We start from the raw sequence: 17690 nt of genomic DNA, 5'->3' as shown, positions 1-17690 counted from the left end.
ATTAATCTAGATTTGACGTATAACGAGGAACCGTTGGCGATCTTAGATTGGAAAGAAAAGGTTCTGAGGAACAAGACGGTGAACTTAATGAAAGTTTTGTGGAGAAATCAGTCAGTCGAGGAATTACATGGGAGACAGAAGATTGGATAAGGGATTTGTATCCTAGATTGTTCTTCGATCACTAGGGGTTATATTTGGTTGTTTTGAATTTTGGGACGAAATTCTATTAAGGTGGAAGAGGCTACTTGGGAAACAGAGGATCGGATGAGAGAGATGTATCCGAGATTGTTTTATGACTATTAGTGTTGTATTTTGATTATGTAAATTTCGGGGACGAAATTTCTATAAGGAGGGTAGGTTGTGACGACCCGTCCCGAAATAACATTTTCATATGTGTGAAGTGTGTTTAATTACCCTAAATCTTTATTAAAGTTGGATGGAAGAGACGTTTTCGGCCGTTTATGATGATTAAGAATGATTAAGTTTCACTGTGCACACACGAATTGCACAGGAAACCTTACCTTTTCTTTTTTTTCTTTTCCGTGATTTCCTCTCATTTGTCCCTCACTCTCTCTTTTTCCCTCAGCTCCCTCAAACTCACTCAACTCTCATCTCTCCCGTCAAGCTCAAGCTCTCATTCTCTTTCTCTCTCAAAAACCCACGGCCAAAACAACAAGTTCATCAAAACTTCACAGATCGACGAAACAAAAATCACCATCTTCTTCGTTTCGATGATACGAGTCCAACCATACCAATTTCAGGTAAGAACTATAACGTTTTCACGTCGAAAATACGAACTCCGGTTTGGGTACTATTCATCAACTTTTTATTGGTTGATTTTTAGGACTTTTCAAGCTTATAGGAAGCTTCTTCAGGTCCTAAGGAGCCTCGGAGTACTTCGTTGGAGAAGTTTGGACGTCGGGATCATCGTGGTCAAAGTTGGCCGGAGCTTTCGAGGTTTTTTCCGGCGAATCCACGGCGAGTTAGGGGTCAAGGCAGGTATGGATGTGTTCGTCTCGTCAATACCTTCATTTTTGATATATAGTACGTCGAAAATGGTTAAGAAATGAAGAAGTTATGACACTTTGAAGTTTACCCAGAAATTCCGGCAAAACACCCACCGCCGGCGAAACCAGTCCGGTGACGCGAGGAAGAAGACGCGCGCGTGGGCAGCGCGTGAACAGGGCGCGTGGGGGCGCGTGAGAGCTCCAAATTGAGTTCTGAAAATTGTCACGCGTTCGTGACGTCGTGTAGATCACCGTGGTATATTCATACACCCAAATTGAGCAACGTATGAGAAAGTTATGGACGAATGTTTGATGTATGTGCGTTAAATAACGTCAAGTTGGTTACTGTTTGTATAGGTGAAAATTATACAGAAGAAGAATGTAACCAATCTAGGGGAGGGACCTACGAGACGTCGATGTGATCAGTGAGTGGGCAGTTATTTTTCAGTATATATATACGTATACTTGACGTATTTCCCAGAAAACGTATTTTAAAAGAAATACGATTTAAGTAACTTATCATATATGCATCATATTTTAATATGTGCATTACCATAATTATGCATACTGTTGCATGGTGCTGAGGAGGCCCAGGTAAGCTACATTTGATATACGTATGAAATACCTTTGAAATACATTTGATATACGTACGAAATACTATTGAAATACATTTGATATACGTATGAAATACATTTGATATACGTATGAAATACCTTTGATATACGTATGAAATACCTTTGAAATACATTTGATATACGTATGAAATACCTTTGATATACGTATGAAATACCTTTGAAATACATTTGATATACGTACGAAATACATTTGATATACGTATGAAATACGTTTGGAATACGATTGAAATACTATGGAAATACAAATGAAATATGATTGAGATATGATTGGAATATGATTGAGATATGATTGAAATATGATGAATTATACGATTGTGATATGATTGAAATATGATTGAGATATAATTGAGATACGATTGTGACATGATCGAGATATGTTTGTGATATGATTGAGATATAATTGAGATACGATTGAGATATTATGCTGATAACGATCATGAGATATGATTGAGATATGAAGAATGATATGATAGAGATGTGATTGAAAGCTCATTTACTTGCACACGTATATTAGTGCTCCCGCCTAGAGATAGAGGCACAGCCTTCACGTGGATGTTCACCTCCCGCACCGCATGCTCGCCTTGGATCCAAGTTAGGTGCACAGCCTGTCGTATACACCACTTATGTGGGTACGACTTGTAGGTGACCTGCGATTTATCGCACAGCTTCGCGTGATTGTAGCACTAGAGCATATTATGTTATATACAGTGATGAGTTGCAGACCACGCGAGGTGGTACTGAATGTGTGCAAGATATACATGATGTGATGAGATGATTATGAGCTATATATGCAGCCGAGGGCTGAGTTGATTGTGATGAAATGATTATGAGCTATATATGCAGCCGAGGGCTGAGTTGATTATGATGAGTTGATTATGAGCTATATATGCAGTCGATGACTGAGTTGATTATGATGAGTTAATTATGAGTTATATATGCAGCCGAGGGCTGAGTTGATTAGAATGAAAGAGTATGAGCTATGTTTATAGCCGAATGTTGAATTGATTATATGTTATTCCATCATATTCACATAGAGATGATGAGCATTCTGTTATGATACTTGGCATGACATACATTCATATTGTCTAGCATAATTTGAGATATATTACGTATATGAGTATATACTTTATTTCTGGGAAACTATACTTGTTTTACGGCGAGGGGTTAGTATATTCAAAGAGAAAAGAAGGTTTTGAATAAGTTTGTTTTGCTGACCCACTCAACTTTGTTTTGCGCCCCTCCAGGTTTAAGATATCAGAGCTTGGTGGCTACGAGGAATCCAACGGTGTTCTGACAGAATGGACAAAAATTAGGACTCACCTTTGGGTGTTTCATCTTAGAAATTGTATTTTTAAAGCTTCCGTACTGTGTAAATGATTACGTCACTCTCACGTGACGGCCAGCATGCCCTCCTTCGGGATGGGGTGTGTCAATTGGCATAATATGTATGATGACATTTTGTACAACTTAAGAAAAGCTTTTGCAATTCCTGATATGATTGTGCCAGAAAACGAATTAAAAAATTGTGTACTATTTGAACTAGAATTGCTCTTTAATAATGCATCAACTTCTTTAGAAAAACATTATCTACCAATGCCTGATGCAAATAGAATGGTAGAAATCAAAAATAGACTTTTAAGAGAAGAGTTAAATTATGATTGTGAAGAATTGTCCAAAAAACACACATTTTTAAAATCACAACTCAATCAAGATCAAAAATACATTTATGATTGTGTCATAGAAACTGTGAATGCAAAAAAACAAGGTCTATTCTTTGTCTATGGTCATGGAGGCACTGGAATTTTTTTTTATGGGATACTATCATAAGTAAGCTCAGATCTGAAAGAAAAATTGTTTTAGCAGTTGCATCATCAGGAATAGCATCATTATTATTACCAAATGGTAGAACTGCTCATTCTAGATTTAAAATACCTTTAGTTATTACTGAATCTTCCATTTGTGCAATTAAAAAGAAAACACATCTTGCTACATTAATTGAGAAAACTGATTTAATCATATGGGATGAAGCACCTATGAATCACAAACACTGTTTTGAAGCGTTGGATAAATCACTTTCTGATCTTTTGTCACATTTACATAGTTCAGAACATACTCTTCCATTTGGTGGTGAAACTCTTTTATTAGGTGGTGATTTTCGACAAATCTTACCAGTTATACCTGGAGGAACTAAAGAAGACATAATAAATGCTTCTTTAAATAGTTCTTATTTATGGTCCCATTTTAAAAATTTTCGATTAAAAGAAAATATGAGATTATCCAAAAGTGGAATTAGCATTGAAGAAAAACAAAAAATCAGTGATTTTGCAGATTGGATTTTACAAATAGGCGATGGAAAAATTAATGACATAAATGATGAAAATAATCTGAATGACAAAGACACATCTTTGGTTAAAATAGCTGAAGATTTAATAATTCATTCTTCTGGAAATCCTATTTCTTCCATTTTTTTCACAACATATCCCAATTTTGAAACTTCTTTTAGCAATTTTGATTACTTAAGAGAGCGTGCTATTATAACACCTCGAAATACAATTGTTACAGATATAAACAATTATATAATTGAATTGTTACCTGGAGAACAACATGTCTACCTAAGCTATGATTCATTGTGTTCTTCCAATGGAAACATTGAAAAATTAGAAGCATCATATCCTGTTGAGTTTTTGAATAAATTAGAATTCAATGGTTTACCCACGCATAACTTGACTTTAAAAATAGGAATGCCAATCATGTTATTACGAAATTTGAACCAATCTTTGGGTTTATGTAATGGAACACGATTAGTTATTACCCAGTTGCTTGATAGAATTATCCAAGCCAAAATACTTACTGGAAACAATACTGGTTACAAGGTTTTCATACCAAGGATTACTCTTACAGCAACAGAGAGCAAGTGGCCTTTTGTTTTTAAAAGACGTCAATTTCCAATTAGACCATGTTTTGCAATGACCATTAACAAAAGTCAAGGACAATCTTTGAAACAAGTTGGTTTATATCTTCCTGAACCGGTGTTTACCCATGGTCAACTATATGTTGCATTATCTAGAGTGACATCAAGAGAAGGCCTCAAAATTTTGATAGGTGATGGAGAAAATAATGTTACCAATTATACTGCAAATATAGTATTTAAAGATGTTCTCCAAAATTTACAATCAAATAGTTGATTTAATCATATATATATATATATACACACACACACATACAATGCAACTACAGCAATTAAAAAACAATGTTTACATTCAATCTTCAAATCATTATTAACTATTATATTTATCTATCTTTTACATGTACATGACAAATGATGTAAACAGATGAATTATTATATGTGCATCAACATTAAGCCTAGCTTTGTTTTAGTATGAATAGTTTTTCTACTTCACCCTTATCATAAATTCTTTTGTTTTATCACAATTTTATAACATGTTAGAATATTTCATGATAGATTGGATTCAAAAATATATACATGTGATTTTTCACGTAACTGTTTCTTTACATAATTACCAATTGAAGGTAATTTGAGATCATGTGACATTTCCATGCCGGAACCAAAGATCAGCATCACTCTGAGCTGCGTTTCATGAAACAAATTTATCTCCTGCCAATTTTGTGTATCCACATTTTATTCATGATGGTTCGTCCTTGGTTCCAACCCAATTTGGTGCCATAAAATTTGCATTTTACAATCTGTTCATGCTTTGAACCTCTTTCAAATTTTCAATTCTGTGTAAATCTTGCAGGTCACGACAGGATACCTATCTGGTCAATGTGGGGATGTCTAGGCTTAGATAGAGACGTGGACTTATGGAAGAGGTGAAGTAGCTTAGCTTTATCTCATTAGCTCTTATCTGTTCTGTTAATGTTAAGATTAATAGTAAAAAGTTATATTGTTTTCATAGTCAAAGATACATATATTATATAAACATACGATATATCATTAATTTCTGGATATAAACAATGCTACTTTGAAGAACCATTTAAAGTATTTTGTTACTTAAACTTAAATGTGATACATCCATTTAACATTTTTTTTATACAATGCTAATATTCAAGTATAATTTACATCATATATCTTTTGAAGTACATGAAACTACGAAGAAAAAACCCTAATTTATTTGATTATGGCAGTTTTGTTTTATATCAAAATATTGCAGCATATATTTTTGTATCAGTTTTGAGTATATTTTCGCTTCCATATTTGCTCTGTACATCTGTGGTATAAAGTGTTCAATATGTATTTGGTTTCTATATTGTTATCTGATCTATAAGTAAACCAACAATGCATTCCCCTGTCAACTTACACCACAATTTAACACCTATGAAAATTAAGCATTTCCATAATTAAACTTCTAAGATATCCTCATCCATTTCCCAAGTTGATATCCCACATTATATAACTTCTTTTTTCTTTCCAAATTTCAACAGCTTATTTGAATCCATTAGAAATCAAGGTTAATATTCTTAAAAGTACTGACGCTTCACCCATACTAATTATAAACAACAGCCTAGGTACTTTCCTTTCATTTTGATAAAAATGTCTCCAGTAATTTTTACCATCTATATTATAATCTATTAAACATGCATATACACGTGCTATTTTTGTTCAAACACATATTAACAATGATCTCTCTTTTTTTTTTTCTTTTTTTTTTTTGGTAAATTAAGTTATCAGTCTATTCGAGATGTTCATCACCCAGTCAACTACACGGTTTGTTGCTTGGTTTGTTCCTCATACAAAAACATTTCTACAGCAATCAAAGGTATGTTAAAAAAACTATAATTTATTCCCTTTTCCATAAATGCACTTTACTCAAATTTAAATTTTACTAACATTTCTCTTCAGGGAACTAATTGTTACCAATGTATATCCACAGTCTCCACTTTTCATCTAGCTTTAGTACATAATTAATTACTTGCCTGCCCATTAATGGATATAGTTGAACATCCAAAACTATTATCAAACATGTAACCAAAAATGTGTTCGCTCCATAACCCGTGGTTAAACAAAAAAACACCTCACCAATAAAAAAAATTGTTTAATCTACCTACACACCATTCTTATTATTGGTTAGATAGATTAAACAATTCTCCAATACATACTGTGTCCCTTTATTTAATCAACGGATAACCATAAAATATATATGTCCTTAAAACATCTAGATTCATGCTTCAGGATGTCCATCTTAAATTTCTCAATGAATAAGCAAGCAATTTATCATGTATTTGTAACACATGAAAAGTAGATACTGTTTGTTTATATATTGGTAACAATTAGTTCCTCTGAAGAGAAAAGATGGACATGATGATTATGCTGAAAAAAAAAAAAAAAACAAAGTCAAAACGATTCACCAAATTATATCTTTCTATGCCACAAACATACAAAATAAAGCATAACTGATCCATCTTCAACATCCTCTGTTCCTATTTTCACAATAGGAAAAGGACATAATTTACCCTAATTTTCCATTGGTTATTTCTAATGTTCTTTCGCTTTCGCATTTTTACCTCATTTCCCAGCTTAACCAACATCTTTACCTATTTTTCCATAGGTAATTCGTATTTTTCATTATTTTGCATTCTCACCTAATAAGCTTTTCTCACAACTTACTGTATACAGCTTTTTTTTCCATTCTTTGCACTCTATCAATTCATGTAATTTAATTAAGATAACATATGTTTACACCTCCTCCTACCACTTTTCAAATGTCTTACAACAATTTTACATCATTGTTCATATTCTACGTCACTTCCTTCCAAAAAATTACAAGGTATGCTGCTCATTTACTTTAACATCTCCACGTTTGTTCATTTCATTCAAATATTGTTCAATAACAGGTTTATAATAACATCTTCTATTGATCTTTTGTTTCTTGCCTGATTACACTTTTTTTTTTTTTTTTTTTGCCGAGAGGGAGAAGGAAAGTTGCAGAGACAGATGGAACAAGCAGAGAGTAGTGAGGGATGAAAGAAAGTGACAGTGTTGGGAGATGGGGGAGTTTGAGTTGGGTAGAGAAAAGTGAGGGTTAAGTGAATTAGGCGTGGGAAGGAGGAGGACATGAATTAATAAGTTTTCTTATGGGGAAAACAAACCCTTGCTTTCTCTTCGTGTTCTCCTCCCACAATTTGTGCCTTTACTTCTTTATTCGATTCACAATAAAAACCCAAAAACTTGAGGTACGAAAATTTCAAATTATTTTTTTCTCTTTTTAATTTATTTTCAGTGTTAATTTGTGAGCGAGACAAACCGTCGTTTTCGAGACAAAGAAAGTTAGGGTTCATAATAGCAAAAACCGTGGTGGAACCCAGCTGTTGAGAGGCAACCATAAGATAGAATCCACCGGATAGGGCAGTGCAAACCAATCAGGTACACATTTGTCTCCAGTTCTGCAAAGCTCTGTACATAGAGTTCACAATACATGCATAGTTTTTCATTGTTCTAAAAATTTTAAGTTCCTATAAATCTTTTCCTACATTTATGAATTCTAAATAAATGCAAATCATAAACATAATAACAGTGGATAAAATTATTGGCTTATATGCACTGCTCAAATATGGCAGCCTTTCAGCTGCCACCCAAGGGTTTTTTAAAGAATGATGTAATTAAAGCAATTACATGCTCTATTAAGTATGTTTTATAGTTGTGATAGTTGTAAGAGAATGAAATATTTATGCAGATAATTGGTAGTTTAAATATATAAAAATGGAGAATAATTACAAATGGAACACCAGGATATTTAACATTGTTTTGTTTTGCATGTTTTCTCATGTTAGCACAGCTTTTGTTTATGCATTTTATTCAAGTGCTATTTTTTTATTAGTGTTAATTTCGGGTTCTACATCTAAAAATTTAGTTTTTTTGTTGTCGTTGTACATCTAACAATTAATTATTCGTTTGGAATTTGGTTGTTTGTTAATTTCATTACTACCTATTCTCTCAACTTCATCTAAACTGTTCTCCATGTATAAGATTTGTGTTCGTGCAAGTGAATTCAGACAGATTTCAAGCTGGGGTGTAGAGATTTGATTCAAATTGGTGGATTTGGGTAACAAACTAAGAAACCCTGATATTTTCTTTTGGTTGTAAGATTTGAAATGGACATGCATCTGCTTTTCTTTGTGAGATATAAGAAATTGACAATTTTTTTGTTTATTGTTCTAGGGTGGGAGAGGTATTGATAGATATAAGAGAATTAGTAATTTTAATCAATTTGATAAATTAAGAATAGTGAGTTAGCGATCTACACAAAAAATTTGTTAATAAATTGGTTAATAGGTTTTCATTTCCATTTTATTATTAGCTCTAATGCTTTTGTTTGACTTATGTGTATGATACAATAGATATGTTCTGTGTATATGAGCTTGCTGGAAGTATAGCTAGCAAACATCTTTCCTTTTATTATTTGGGCAAACATTTATCTCCTACACTATTAAGTTTCTTTAATGCTTGCTGTGGATTTTACAGGTTTTTTTTTTAAGTTTGGCACTAAATTGCTTTTCTTTTTTTGCAGCTGGAATCTTTTGGTAAATACTTAAACCTTTTAATCAAAGCCTATGTATGGCAATTGGTTTTGTAAGTAGCATCAAATAATTAATTGCTTTTTTCTTGGTAAGTGCCTAAATGTTTACGCTTTCAGTTTAACAGAAAATCATAAATTGAGACAAAGTTGGAACCTAAATTACCAAATAAATCAATATTACCTATGTTTGCCCAGCTGCTATTTCAAAGCTGGAGGAGGCATTGTTGATTAATCCTAGGAAATATGATGTTCTGTGGTGCTGGGAAATGCTTAAATTGCTTGCGCATTATGCACTCCGGGCCAAAATGAGGCAAAGGTTCCAAAAGGTGTTGTACTGCTTCCTGAAGGCTTTCAATGAGGTACTTCCACTTACAAATTTGTTATTTTTGGAATTTGTAATCCCGCAGCAACGCGCGGGCATTACTAGCTAGTTTCTATACTAAAACCCAAACGCCAGTGTACTGTTCACAGACAGTGGAGTGGCGAAAGTGCCCTCCGTTTGGTTTTCCAACAAGCTTTTTTCTCTTTGTTGCACAGTTAAATGACGGCATTGCCCTTCTAGGCCACGCGTGACTCCAATTCATTTGCCCAGCCCACGTGTTGATCATCGTAGGCTGTTGCGTTTCCCCTATATTCTTCCCACTTTTACTTTTGCTTCCCATATTAGTCTCTGCTTTTCTATTACTTTTAGACCTCACTTTCTTTCCCTTTCAAACCCTTGCTTCCGTTGGTCGCGAACTTGTCGCTCTCAAATCCCGCTTTTTGTCGTTCTCGGCTCTTGGTTTGCTCAGAAAGCACCGAATCAGTTTAAGGTTGTTCAACTTTTCAGTTTTCTTTGGTTCAAAACTGCGGGTTTGATTTTGTTACATATAAAAATATCAAAAGTTAAATCTTTGTTTGTGTGAATTTTTTAACCCAGATCGTGTTATGGGTTTTGTTCATTGGCCTTTTTGAGATTTATGATTTGGTTTTTTTGGTTGATACGTTTGTTTTGCAGGTTTCGTTTATACAGAGACAAGGACAACTTGGCCACTGCACCATTTGTCGGCACTTGAGGGTAAGATTTAGCTGGTGAGGTGGTGGATTGCAAAGCTGTAATGAGATCTTAGCTTTATTTTTAATCAACGAATTTGGAAGCATCTTTATATGTTTAGTTTGCTATCTTCTGTTTCGGTTGGATTTTAGGCACTGGCAATTATGAGTTGTTTTGGGTATGGTTTCCTGCTTCTGCTGCTTCCTGATTCTGTCTCTGTTTGTTATTTGGTTTGCTAGAATTTGTGGTTTTGTCCGTAAATTTTGAAAAAAATTTGGGCTAAGCAGAGGAACCAATTCAGGTCTCAGTCATGCTCCCTTCAATCGTAGTTTTATACAATACAAAAGCATTATAATTTAGAAAAATGTTAGTCGTTGTTTGTTAGCAAACTCTATGAGTTGGACTGCTTCCTAAACAGATAGTGAACCATCTTAATTTTTCATTAAAATCACAAGCTTCGGTATCTGAGTCTGCCATATTAGTATCATTCATTAGTTTTTAATCCCATTAATTGTATTTTGAACATGTTTATTTTTCATACAACAATAGTTATAAACATGTGAATTCTTTTACATCTTAAAAAATAAGAAACTGATCAGGTTTCTGATTTTCCAAGCCTGGTTTATTCTGCATCAGGTACACTTCTGGGCATCATTACGGGTGTCAATTTCTTTACAACTCATGGATAAGTAGTTTCGCGATATCAGTTGATGGACTCGGTAAGTGAATTCAATTGTAGTTTTCTTAGCTGAGTTGATATCTTATCCACTGCACTGTCCACCTTCTTTTCTTTTGAGAAGATTTGTTTTCTATTGAATTAATAATAAAAATAACTGGAGAAGGAAATTGAGAAAGAAAAAAAAAAACAGCTTTTCTTGGATATGTTTGTGGAGATTTTCTTTAGTATTTACTCCTTTTGGTATGTTGTGATTACACGCAAATACAGATTATATGTCAATATTGTGGGGTTATAACACATCGGTTTTGGAAAGCATCATTTTGCGTTGTGAATTCTGAATTCTGAGTTTAATTTGCCTTTTATGTTTTGAATTTGAATTTGTAGTCTGATTATGATGTCAATGCAGATTGTCTACTATCAATCAGACACTAGACTATGCCTTCAATCAATTGAGAAAAGTCAGTTCATTTGCAGACTGCCTGGTTATGAGTTTACTTTTAACTATCTGGTAATTTGCAACCAAGTTTTCTTTTTCAACTTATGCTCGGTTTACTATTCTTCTGCAGCTTATTTTTTCACAGATTCAGTCTTCAGTAGATGGCTGAGGAATTTCCACATGCAGCACTGTATCAAATTATCATTGATCATAGGGTATGGCATTGTTAGATCATCTTCTGTTCACTTTGATCAAATTTTTATCGACTTTTTTTTTTGTTTTTTATTTTTATAATTATGATTTATTTCTTATTTTGCCTCAAGTTTGGTTGACTTAAGCTTTGTTTATTATCTCTGCAGTACGAAGAATGCCTTATTAGTGTAATGAGAGAGTCCAATATCAACTGGACGGTAAGTGATCCATTCTTTTTGTTTTTTGTTTTTAATGCAATGTCCATACATAGTGTAATTTTTACCATATGTTTGACCTTTGTTTTTAAATTAAAATCCACCAATTTGGTTGTGGTTTGTTCCATGATAATTGTATAAAGATGATCATGACATTACATAGTTTGGGAATTAGACTAAGCAATTTGATCAATCTGAGTAAATATATTTTAGCTTTTCTTATGTTTTGACTGTTAAGATAGAAAATTAATGGATCATTTACATAGAACTCACAAATTATGAGTGTGTTATTGCATATGCCCATATTGCTCCTAAATACTAATCAATCAGTATAATTTGTTTTTGGAAAACTAAGTTTAATCCTGGATGGGAGGTAGGTAGGGATTAATTTTGAGAATCGTTACCCTATGAGGAGGATATTCACAGTTAATGGTGAAAGTTATTTTATTTTTTAAATTATCTCATGAATAAAACTGTTGAGGGAGATGATAGTTTTCATAAAAATAGCATCAGAAGGGAAAATGGATATTGAAATTTTTGGGTGGTTATATTTATTTGTCAAAGTAATGATTTTGGTTTCATGGTCAAGGTTTTATGAGTATGACCATGATGGATCAAAAGCTAGGGATCTTGAATTGGCAATTGGAATTAAAGTCTTAATACATGGTAATTTTTTTTTTTATTTTTTTTTATATTTCTGCTGCAAAGTTTTTGATTCTCATTTTTTTTATACACAAAATTCCATTTGAAAAGAGTAGGTTGGTTAAATACAAGTTTTCCATACGAATTAGAGGACTTATGTAGTGCTGATGTGGGTATTTTGATCTTCCGTTATAGGAGTGAAGAAACCGGCTGGATTAATCATCATCTTATTTTGATCAAATTTTGCAGTATAGATGATATAAGAATCACAATTGCATATGGGAACTGAATCATCATGACATTGGAATTCAAGTTTCTGTTTCTATCAATGCAGGCTATTGCTAATCACCAAATTAATTATGTTTGTTGAAATTTTTGGAATAATATTTTTCTAAAGCCTGATTACTTAAACCTCGCTGCAAAACAGTTGCACATGAAATCATTCACTTTACATGCACAATTACACTCAACTCAGCCAATTACTTTAACAATCTTGCTGATTTTGACCATGCTATTTTACGGATCTGCCAATTGACTTTCTTCTTTACACTTCATCGTGGTTATCTCATACCGATTGTCTAACACTTGAATCTTTTGTTTGCAGAAAATTTTTGGGCATTTTGCACAAGTAATTGGAGCTGCTGCAAAATTTTAACACTAACATGGATGGAGTGTATAGAAATTTAACGGAGAGTGAGTAAATTGGCTAATTAAAATAATTTAAGTGACAGTGATCATAAAGTTCAGTAGCAAATTGACAGAATAGTCTTTTGAATTGATTAACCATCTACTTAGAGATGCATTAACAAACATCTGCACGCACATGCATTTAGGTTGAAGCAAACTATGTTATCACATGATTGAAATCATCTATTTACATCGATAAACTTTTAATTAGCACATGATTGATATGGGTATATAGACCCAACATCTTTAGCTATATGTTATAGTTTGACATAAAAATTGAATGTATCCGTTTTAAATCTTTCAACCATGTTATTTAACTGATACCATAAACTGCCATATTTTTTAAACTCTGTGGAAAGGAATTTACATGCAACATGATCAAAATGACTCTATAAACAGCTTATAAAATATCTTTTCAAATACATAAGCAAAAAGAGGGTTGGTTCTCACCACGTCTTTACCATTGTCCCATTTTTTAGCTATTATAAAGTCTATGAATTGCTAATGGGTTTACCTTTTTCATGGAATTTTCAGAATTTTGGGTCGTTGGAGGAAGAATTTGGCTGCTTGACATTTTGAGGTATATACTTTTGTTTTGATTTCTTCAGTTAGATAGTTAATTTACACCAATGCTTTTGTTTCTATTTGGGTTTTTGAAAGTTTAGGGATGTTGCTGAATCATGATAATATTTATCCAAATAGAGGTTAAGTCAATTTGATAATATCATGAGAATTGATGGTTATGAAACGTTAATATAATAAATTGATGCTTTGGTTGGTCTAGAATGGTGGTTCACCCAAGACACTCATGATAATACGTGGAAATCCTATTGCATAAAGATAGAAAATCATATGAACATTCAGATAGTTGCTTTACAGGCAATATGATTGCCCTTCATTTTCAAGTTTTTTGAAGTTAAAAAAAAAAAAAAAAAAAAAAACTACATTGACCAAGAAGAAGAATTTATATGACTATAATTGTTTGAAACCGATAAGTACGTAATTTATATTCTTATTTGAGCAATGGAGTTCTCAACTAAGTGATTCTTGACAGGGTCTTAGAAATATGATCAGTTTGTCAAGAGTTTCATAGAGAGCTCTTTTGTTTCTCTTTGCAACCACTGCAAGAGTGCAATTAAAATTTAATCAAAATACCTTCACATTCATAATCCCAAAAGTGACTTCATAAGATGAAATTAATTGACCTAATTATGTGCGAACCTCCAATTAAATGAATGAAATATTCAATGTGGATCAAAACCAAAACCGAAACCAAAACCAAAATGAAACAAACAACAGCAACTGCCGAAGTTTTTAAAAGTGTAATTTGGATTTATAAATAGATTTTCTGTTCAAATTTTGTTATTGTGATTTTGGAGAAACTCTTTCTTTAATCTACTTATGTTGTGGGATTTCAAAGTTGAAAACCATTTGCTTTCAATCTTTTGGAACAAATTAGCTTTGGTAGGTAACAGAACAGATAAATTTCTGGAGGATATAAAAATGTTTGCTTTGCTGAGATTGTTCTGTTTAAATTAATCAATTTTATAGTGCACTTTGAAACCTAAGTCATCGATCTGTTAGTTTCAATTTGAACACTTTTGGAAACTTAGAGATACATTTATTAGTTCAATTAGTTAATTCCTACTAAGATTCTTGCAAAACGCTTTTGTTATGCTGTAGTTAAAACACTTTTTAGGGTTGTAAATAGATTTTCACATGATGTAAATAAGATTGTTTTAATGATTTGGAGAATATGGAGAAAAGTCATTCCAAACTTAAAATTTAATGGTAGTTATTGGTGTAAATTATGTTACTCATTAATTTTTCTGTCATTTTTTGGAGTGCCTAAATTTTGACTGTTGTTTAGCTTGGATAAAGCTCAAGGCTTATAACTAAGTTTGCTATTTATTTTGTTTGATGCATTTCCAGTCTTTGTAGCTGACACAACGACATCACCTCCAAAGTTGCAGACAAGGATTGCAAGGTTTTTTCTATCCTTTGGTATTCATTGATTGAGTTTGTTTGCAGTTGCAAATGCTGTCTTAGTTAAGACTTAAGGAGAACATCATATTTACAAAATATACTCGAATGTGTTGTTCGTTGTTTCTGATGTTAATCGTTTTTTTTTTATCAAATTTAAAAACTCTGGTTTGGATTTTTAGGATTATTTTAGCATTTTGGCCTAATGGGCTTGGTTGCATCTAATTGCAAACCCTTCATTTTCTCATGATTTAGTAATTCACCAAGTAATTATGTTTATACATACTCTATTTTTTTTTTTTTTTTTTTGCCAACATGTGTTCATATAGCTGAAAATAAAAAATCAGCTGATTATATTAGATTAAACTTTGGTAGTCGTTCAAACATAATTATTCCTGCAATTTGTAATCCCGCAGCAACGCACGGGCATTATTATCTAGTTTACAATTATTTTTGGACCATATGATTGTCGTGAAATGTTTTATCAGCTCCATTAAAGGAAGCAAGTCACTTCTGTCTTCTCTATTTTGCAACCACTATTGTGAGACGATTTTCTTGTGCCCCAACTATAGGAGGAAATTAGTTGGTCAGCTCTGCAACCATAGATTGGTCAATTTGCTCGGTTGTTGTTGCGAAGGTGATGAGAGGTTGCTTGTGGCAGAATATATACCCAATGACACACTTGCAAAACTTCTTTTTCATTGTAAGGCTTACTCCTTATACGTATACGAGGTTTTTGGTTACTGTCTATCTTTACTCATATTTTAATTGTTGGATATAAGATCCATTTGGTCTTAAAATTGCCTCTGCTTAATAGTTTCACTTTGTCTCACTGATCATTTAACTTTGGCTTTTCTTTTGGAAAGGACATACTAGGATATTGGGCATCACATTTATTTTCAAACTTCCAAAATATAAATTACTTTCGTCTGGTATAATTTATCACTTCTTTTCCCTGAATTCCATCGTCACCTAATATTGCTCAAGAGGTGTTGGTGTGGGGATCTGCATTGAGACAATGGTTGCAGGGTTTTTACTGCATCCCCCCCCCTTTTGGGTGTTAGAAACATTTGCTGATAATCATTTTTGTTTATAGCACAGGTTCACGTTTGACAACTACGTGGTCTTATTTCAGTTATAGCATCTTCTCGAATTTTGCTAATTATCTTGTCAGTTGCATGGATGTTTCCGCTAATGAGTACTGTGCTAGTGTTATGTGGAATATAACTTTATTACCTTCTTGAATCTTCAACGAATGTGCAGCCTATGAAATGGGTAATTCGATTAAGGGCTGTGTTACATCTTGCACAGGCTCTAGAATACTGCACAAGTAAAGGGCGTGCACTTTATCAAGAACTTAATGCTTACAGAATTTTGTTCCATCTTTTTGGTATCCTTTTTCTAAGTACTTTCTTATTGTATTTGTTTATTTTATATATTATAATTTGCAGGTTGGCAAGCCTAGAATATACACCTTTGGCCTGATGAAAAATAGTAGGGATGGGGGAAGAGTTATGGTACAAATCTGGCATTTACTTCTCCTGTACATCATGGGGAAAAAAACGGCGGTTGAATTTATGATTTACTTGACGTCATACACTGCACATCCCTTGTATTGCAGGGAGAGTAACACCAGAAAGTGTAATACACAGCTTTGGGAGACTATTGATTGATCTTCTCATCATAAAGCATATTCCTCCTGGCCATGTAAGTGATTGTTCGAGTGGTGAGCAGGGGAAAAAGAAAAACCATTTGTGTGAAAAGATAAATGGGGAAACTCTTATAAGGATCTAACAATTATTTGTGAGGTAAGACGATGAGTCCTAAAACTGATTGAGTTGTAGCATTTGAAGTATTTGGACCTTTGGGATATTAGTTTCATTGGGAGCAAAATTCCATATGTGATTGCTTCTCTTAAGTTTAAGATATCTTAATCTCTCTTATGCTTCTTTTGGTGGTCAACTTCCAGGTCAAGTTGGAAAACTTAACACTGTTGTATATTATGATCTTACAGGTAATGACATTACGAATGCTGAAAATCACAATTCATGGCTTCCTCGTATTTCTTATTTAACATATTTGGACTTGAGTTGGAGCAATCTCATTAATGGTTATGAATGGCTGGAAGCAAATAATAAACTCCAGATCTTAGGAACTTGGCATTGGCTGAATGCAGTCTTCCTTCTCTGATTACCATAAATTCTTCTAAATCTCTTGTTCGTGTTGTCCTCTCTGACAACTAATTAACTGGCTTAATTCCCAATGTCATTGGAAACATGAGCTCTCTTGCTTATCTAGATCTCTCTTTTATTTAACTAACCAATTTGAAGAGGGATTTTAGAAAGTCGTTTCTGGCGACTCTCCAGATTAAGACTTCTGTTTTTCTCCTCCAACTCACTAGCCTTAAGCTTTGGTTCTAATTGGATTCCTCCTTTCTAATTGCTTTACATAAATTTGAGGAGATTTTGACACCCTTTTGGAAAATACATGTGAATTTGTTCTCTCCAGGGGTTGAAAGATGGTTTTCGTTTTTTTTAGCCTGATCCAAATAACGTGAATTATGAGTACAAGACAGGCTTCTAAAACATAAACGGATCAAACATTCAATACGGATTTGTGTTGATTGTTGCTACAGTCTTTGCAGAT

General features: G+C 33.3%; 2 protein-coding genes and 1 long non-coding RNA gene across 9 annotated transcripts; all 3 read left to right on the top strand.

The window, feature by feature from the left end:
• The first annotated feature begins 866 nt into the window (after positions 1-866).
• LOC148695836 (uncharacterized) lies at positions 867-3071 on the top strand. Its single transcript, XR_015963987.1, has 4 exons — positions 867-999; positions 1101-1263; positions 1365-1432; positions 2887-3071. It is a non-coding gene; the product is annotated as an uncharacterized LOC148695836 (long non-coding RNA).
• An 838-nt stretch (positions 3072-3909) lies between these two features.
• LOC148695835 (uncharacterized) lies at positions 3910-5165 on the top strand. Its single transcript, XM_088697408.1, has one exon. It carries the CDS (start codon positions 3910-3912, stop codon positions 4825-4827), a length of 918 nt encoding a protein of 305 aa, XP_088553534.1. The 3' UTR covers positions 4828-5165.
• A 2722-nt stretch (positions 5166-7887) lies between these two features.
• Positions 7888-16792, top strand: LOC148695834 (uncharacterized). Of its 7 annotated transcripts, none has more exons than XM_088696409.1 (14): positions 7888-8024; positions 8628-8703; positions 9169-9181; positions 9373-9536; positions 10175-10248; positions 10847-10929; positions 11456-11540; positions 11685-11735; positions 12322-12398; positions 12979-13067; positions 13596-13641; positions 14994-15048; positions 15617-15747; positions 16496-16792. In XM_088696409.1, the coding sequence occupies exons 4-8, from the start codon at positions 9444-9446 to the stop codon at positions 11707-11709; spliced, it is 360 nt and encodes a 119-aa protein (XP_088552535.1). In that variant the 5' UTR covers positions 7888-8024; positions 8628-8703; positions 9169-9181; positions 9373-9443; the 3' UTR covers positions 11710-11735; positions 12322-12398; positions 12979-13067; positions 13596-13641; positions 14994-15048; positions 15617-15747; positions 16496-16792. The 7 variants fall into 7 exon arrangements, 1 of the variants encoding a protein (XP_088552535.1); XR_015963977.1 differs by adding an exon at positions 11296-11347 and having other exon boundaries at positions 7898-8703; positions 10175-10234; XR_015963979.1 differs by lacking the exons at positions 7888-8024; positions 8628-8703; positions 9169-9181; positions 9373-9536 and adding exons at positions 9811-10029; positions 11296-11347 and having other exon boundaries at positions 10175-10234.
• The last annotated feature ends 898 nt before the right edge of the window (positions 16793-17690 follow it).

The sequence above is a fragment of the Pyrus communis genome, chromosome 7, assembly GCF_041283825.1.
Source record: "Pyrus communis isolate YQ-2024b chromosome 7, ASM4128382v1, whole genome shotgun sequence".
NCBI classification, from domain to species: domain Eukaryota; kingdom Viridiplantae; phylum Streptophyta; class Magnoliopsida; order Rosales; family Rosaceae; genus Pyrus; species Pyrus communis.
The sequence above is the reverse complement of the archived record's forward strand: the minus strand, read 5'-3'. Positions and strand labels throughout refer to the sequence as shown.

Excerpts from the sequence above, each read along its gene's own strand:
- LOC148695835 (XM_088697408.1), top strand. The coding sequence starts at position 3,910 with ATGAGATTATCCAAAAGTGGAATTAGCATTGAAGAAAAACAAAAAATC.
- LOC148695834 (XM_088696409.1), top strand. The coding sequence starts at position 9,444 with ATGCTTAAATTGCTTGCGCATTATGCACTCCGGGCCAAAATGAGGCAA. Across the intron at positions 9,537-10,174 it reads TCCTGAAGGCTTTCAATGAG|GTTTCGTTTATACAGAGACA; the intron begins GTACTTCCACTT and ends TTTGTTTTGCAG. Across the intron at positions 10,249-10,846 it reads TTGAGGGTAAGATTTAGCTG|GTACACTTCTGGGCATCATT; the intron begins GTGAGGTGGTGG and ends ATTCTGCATCAG.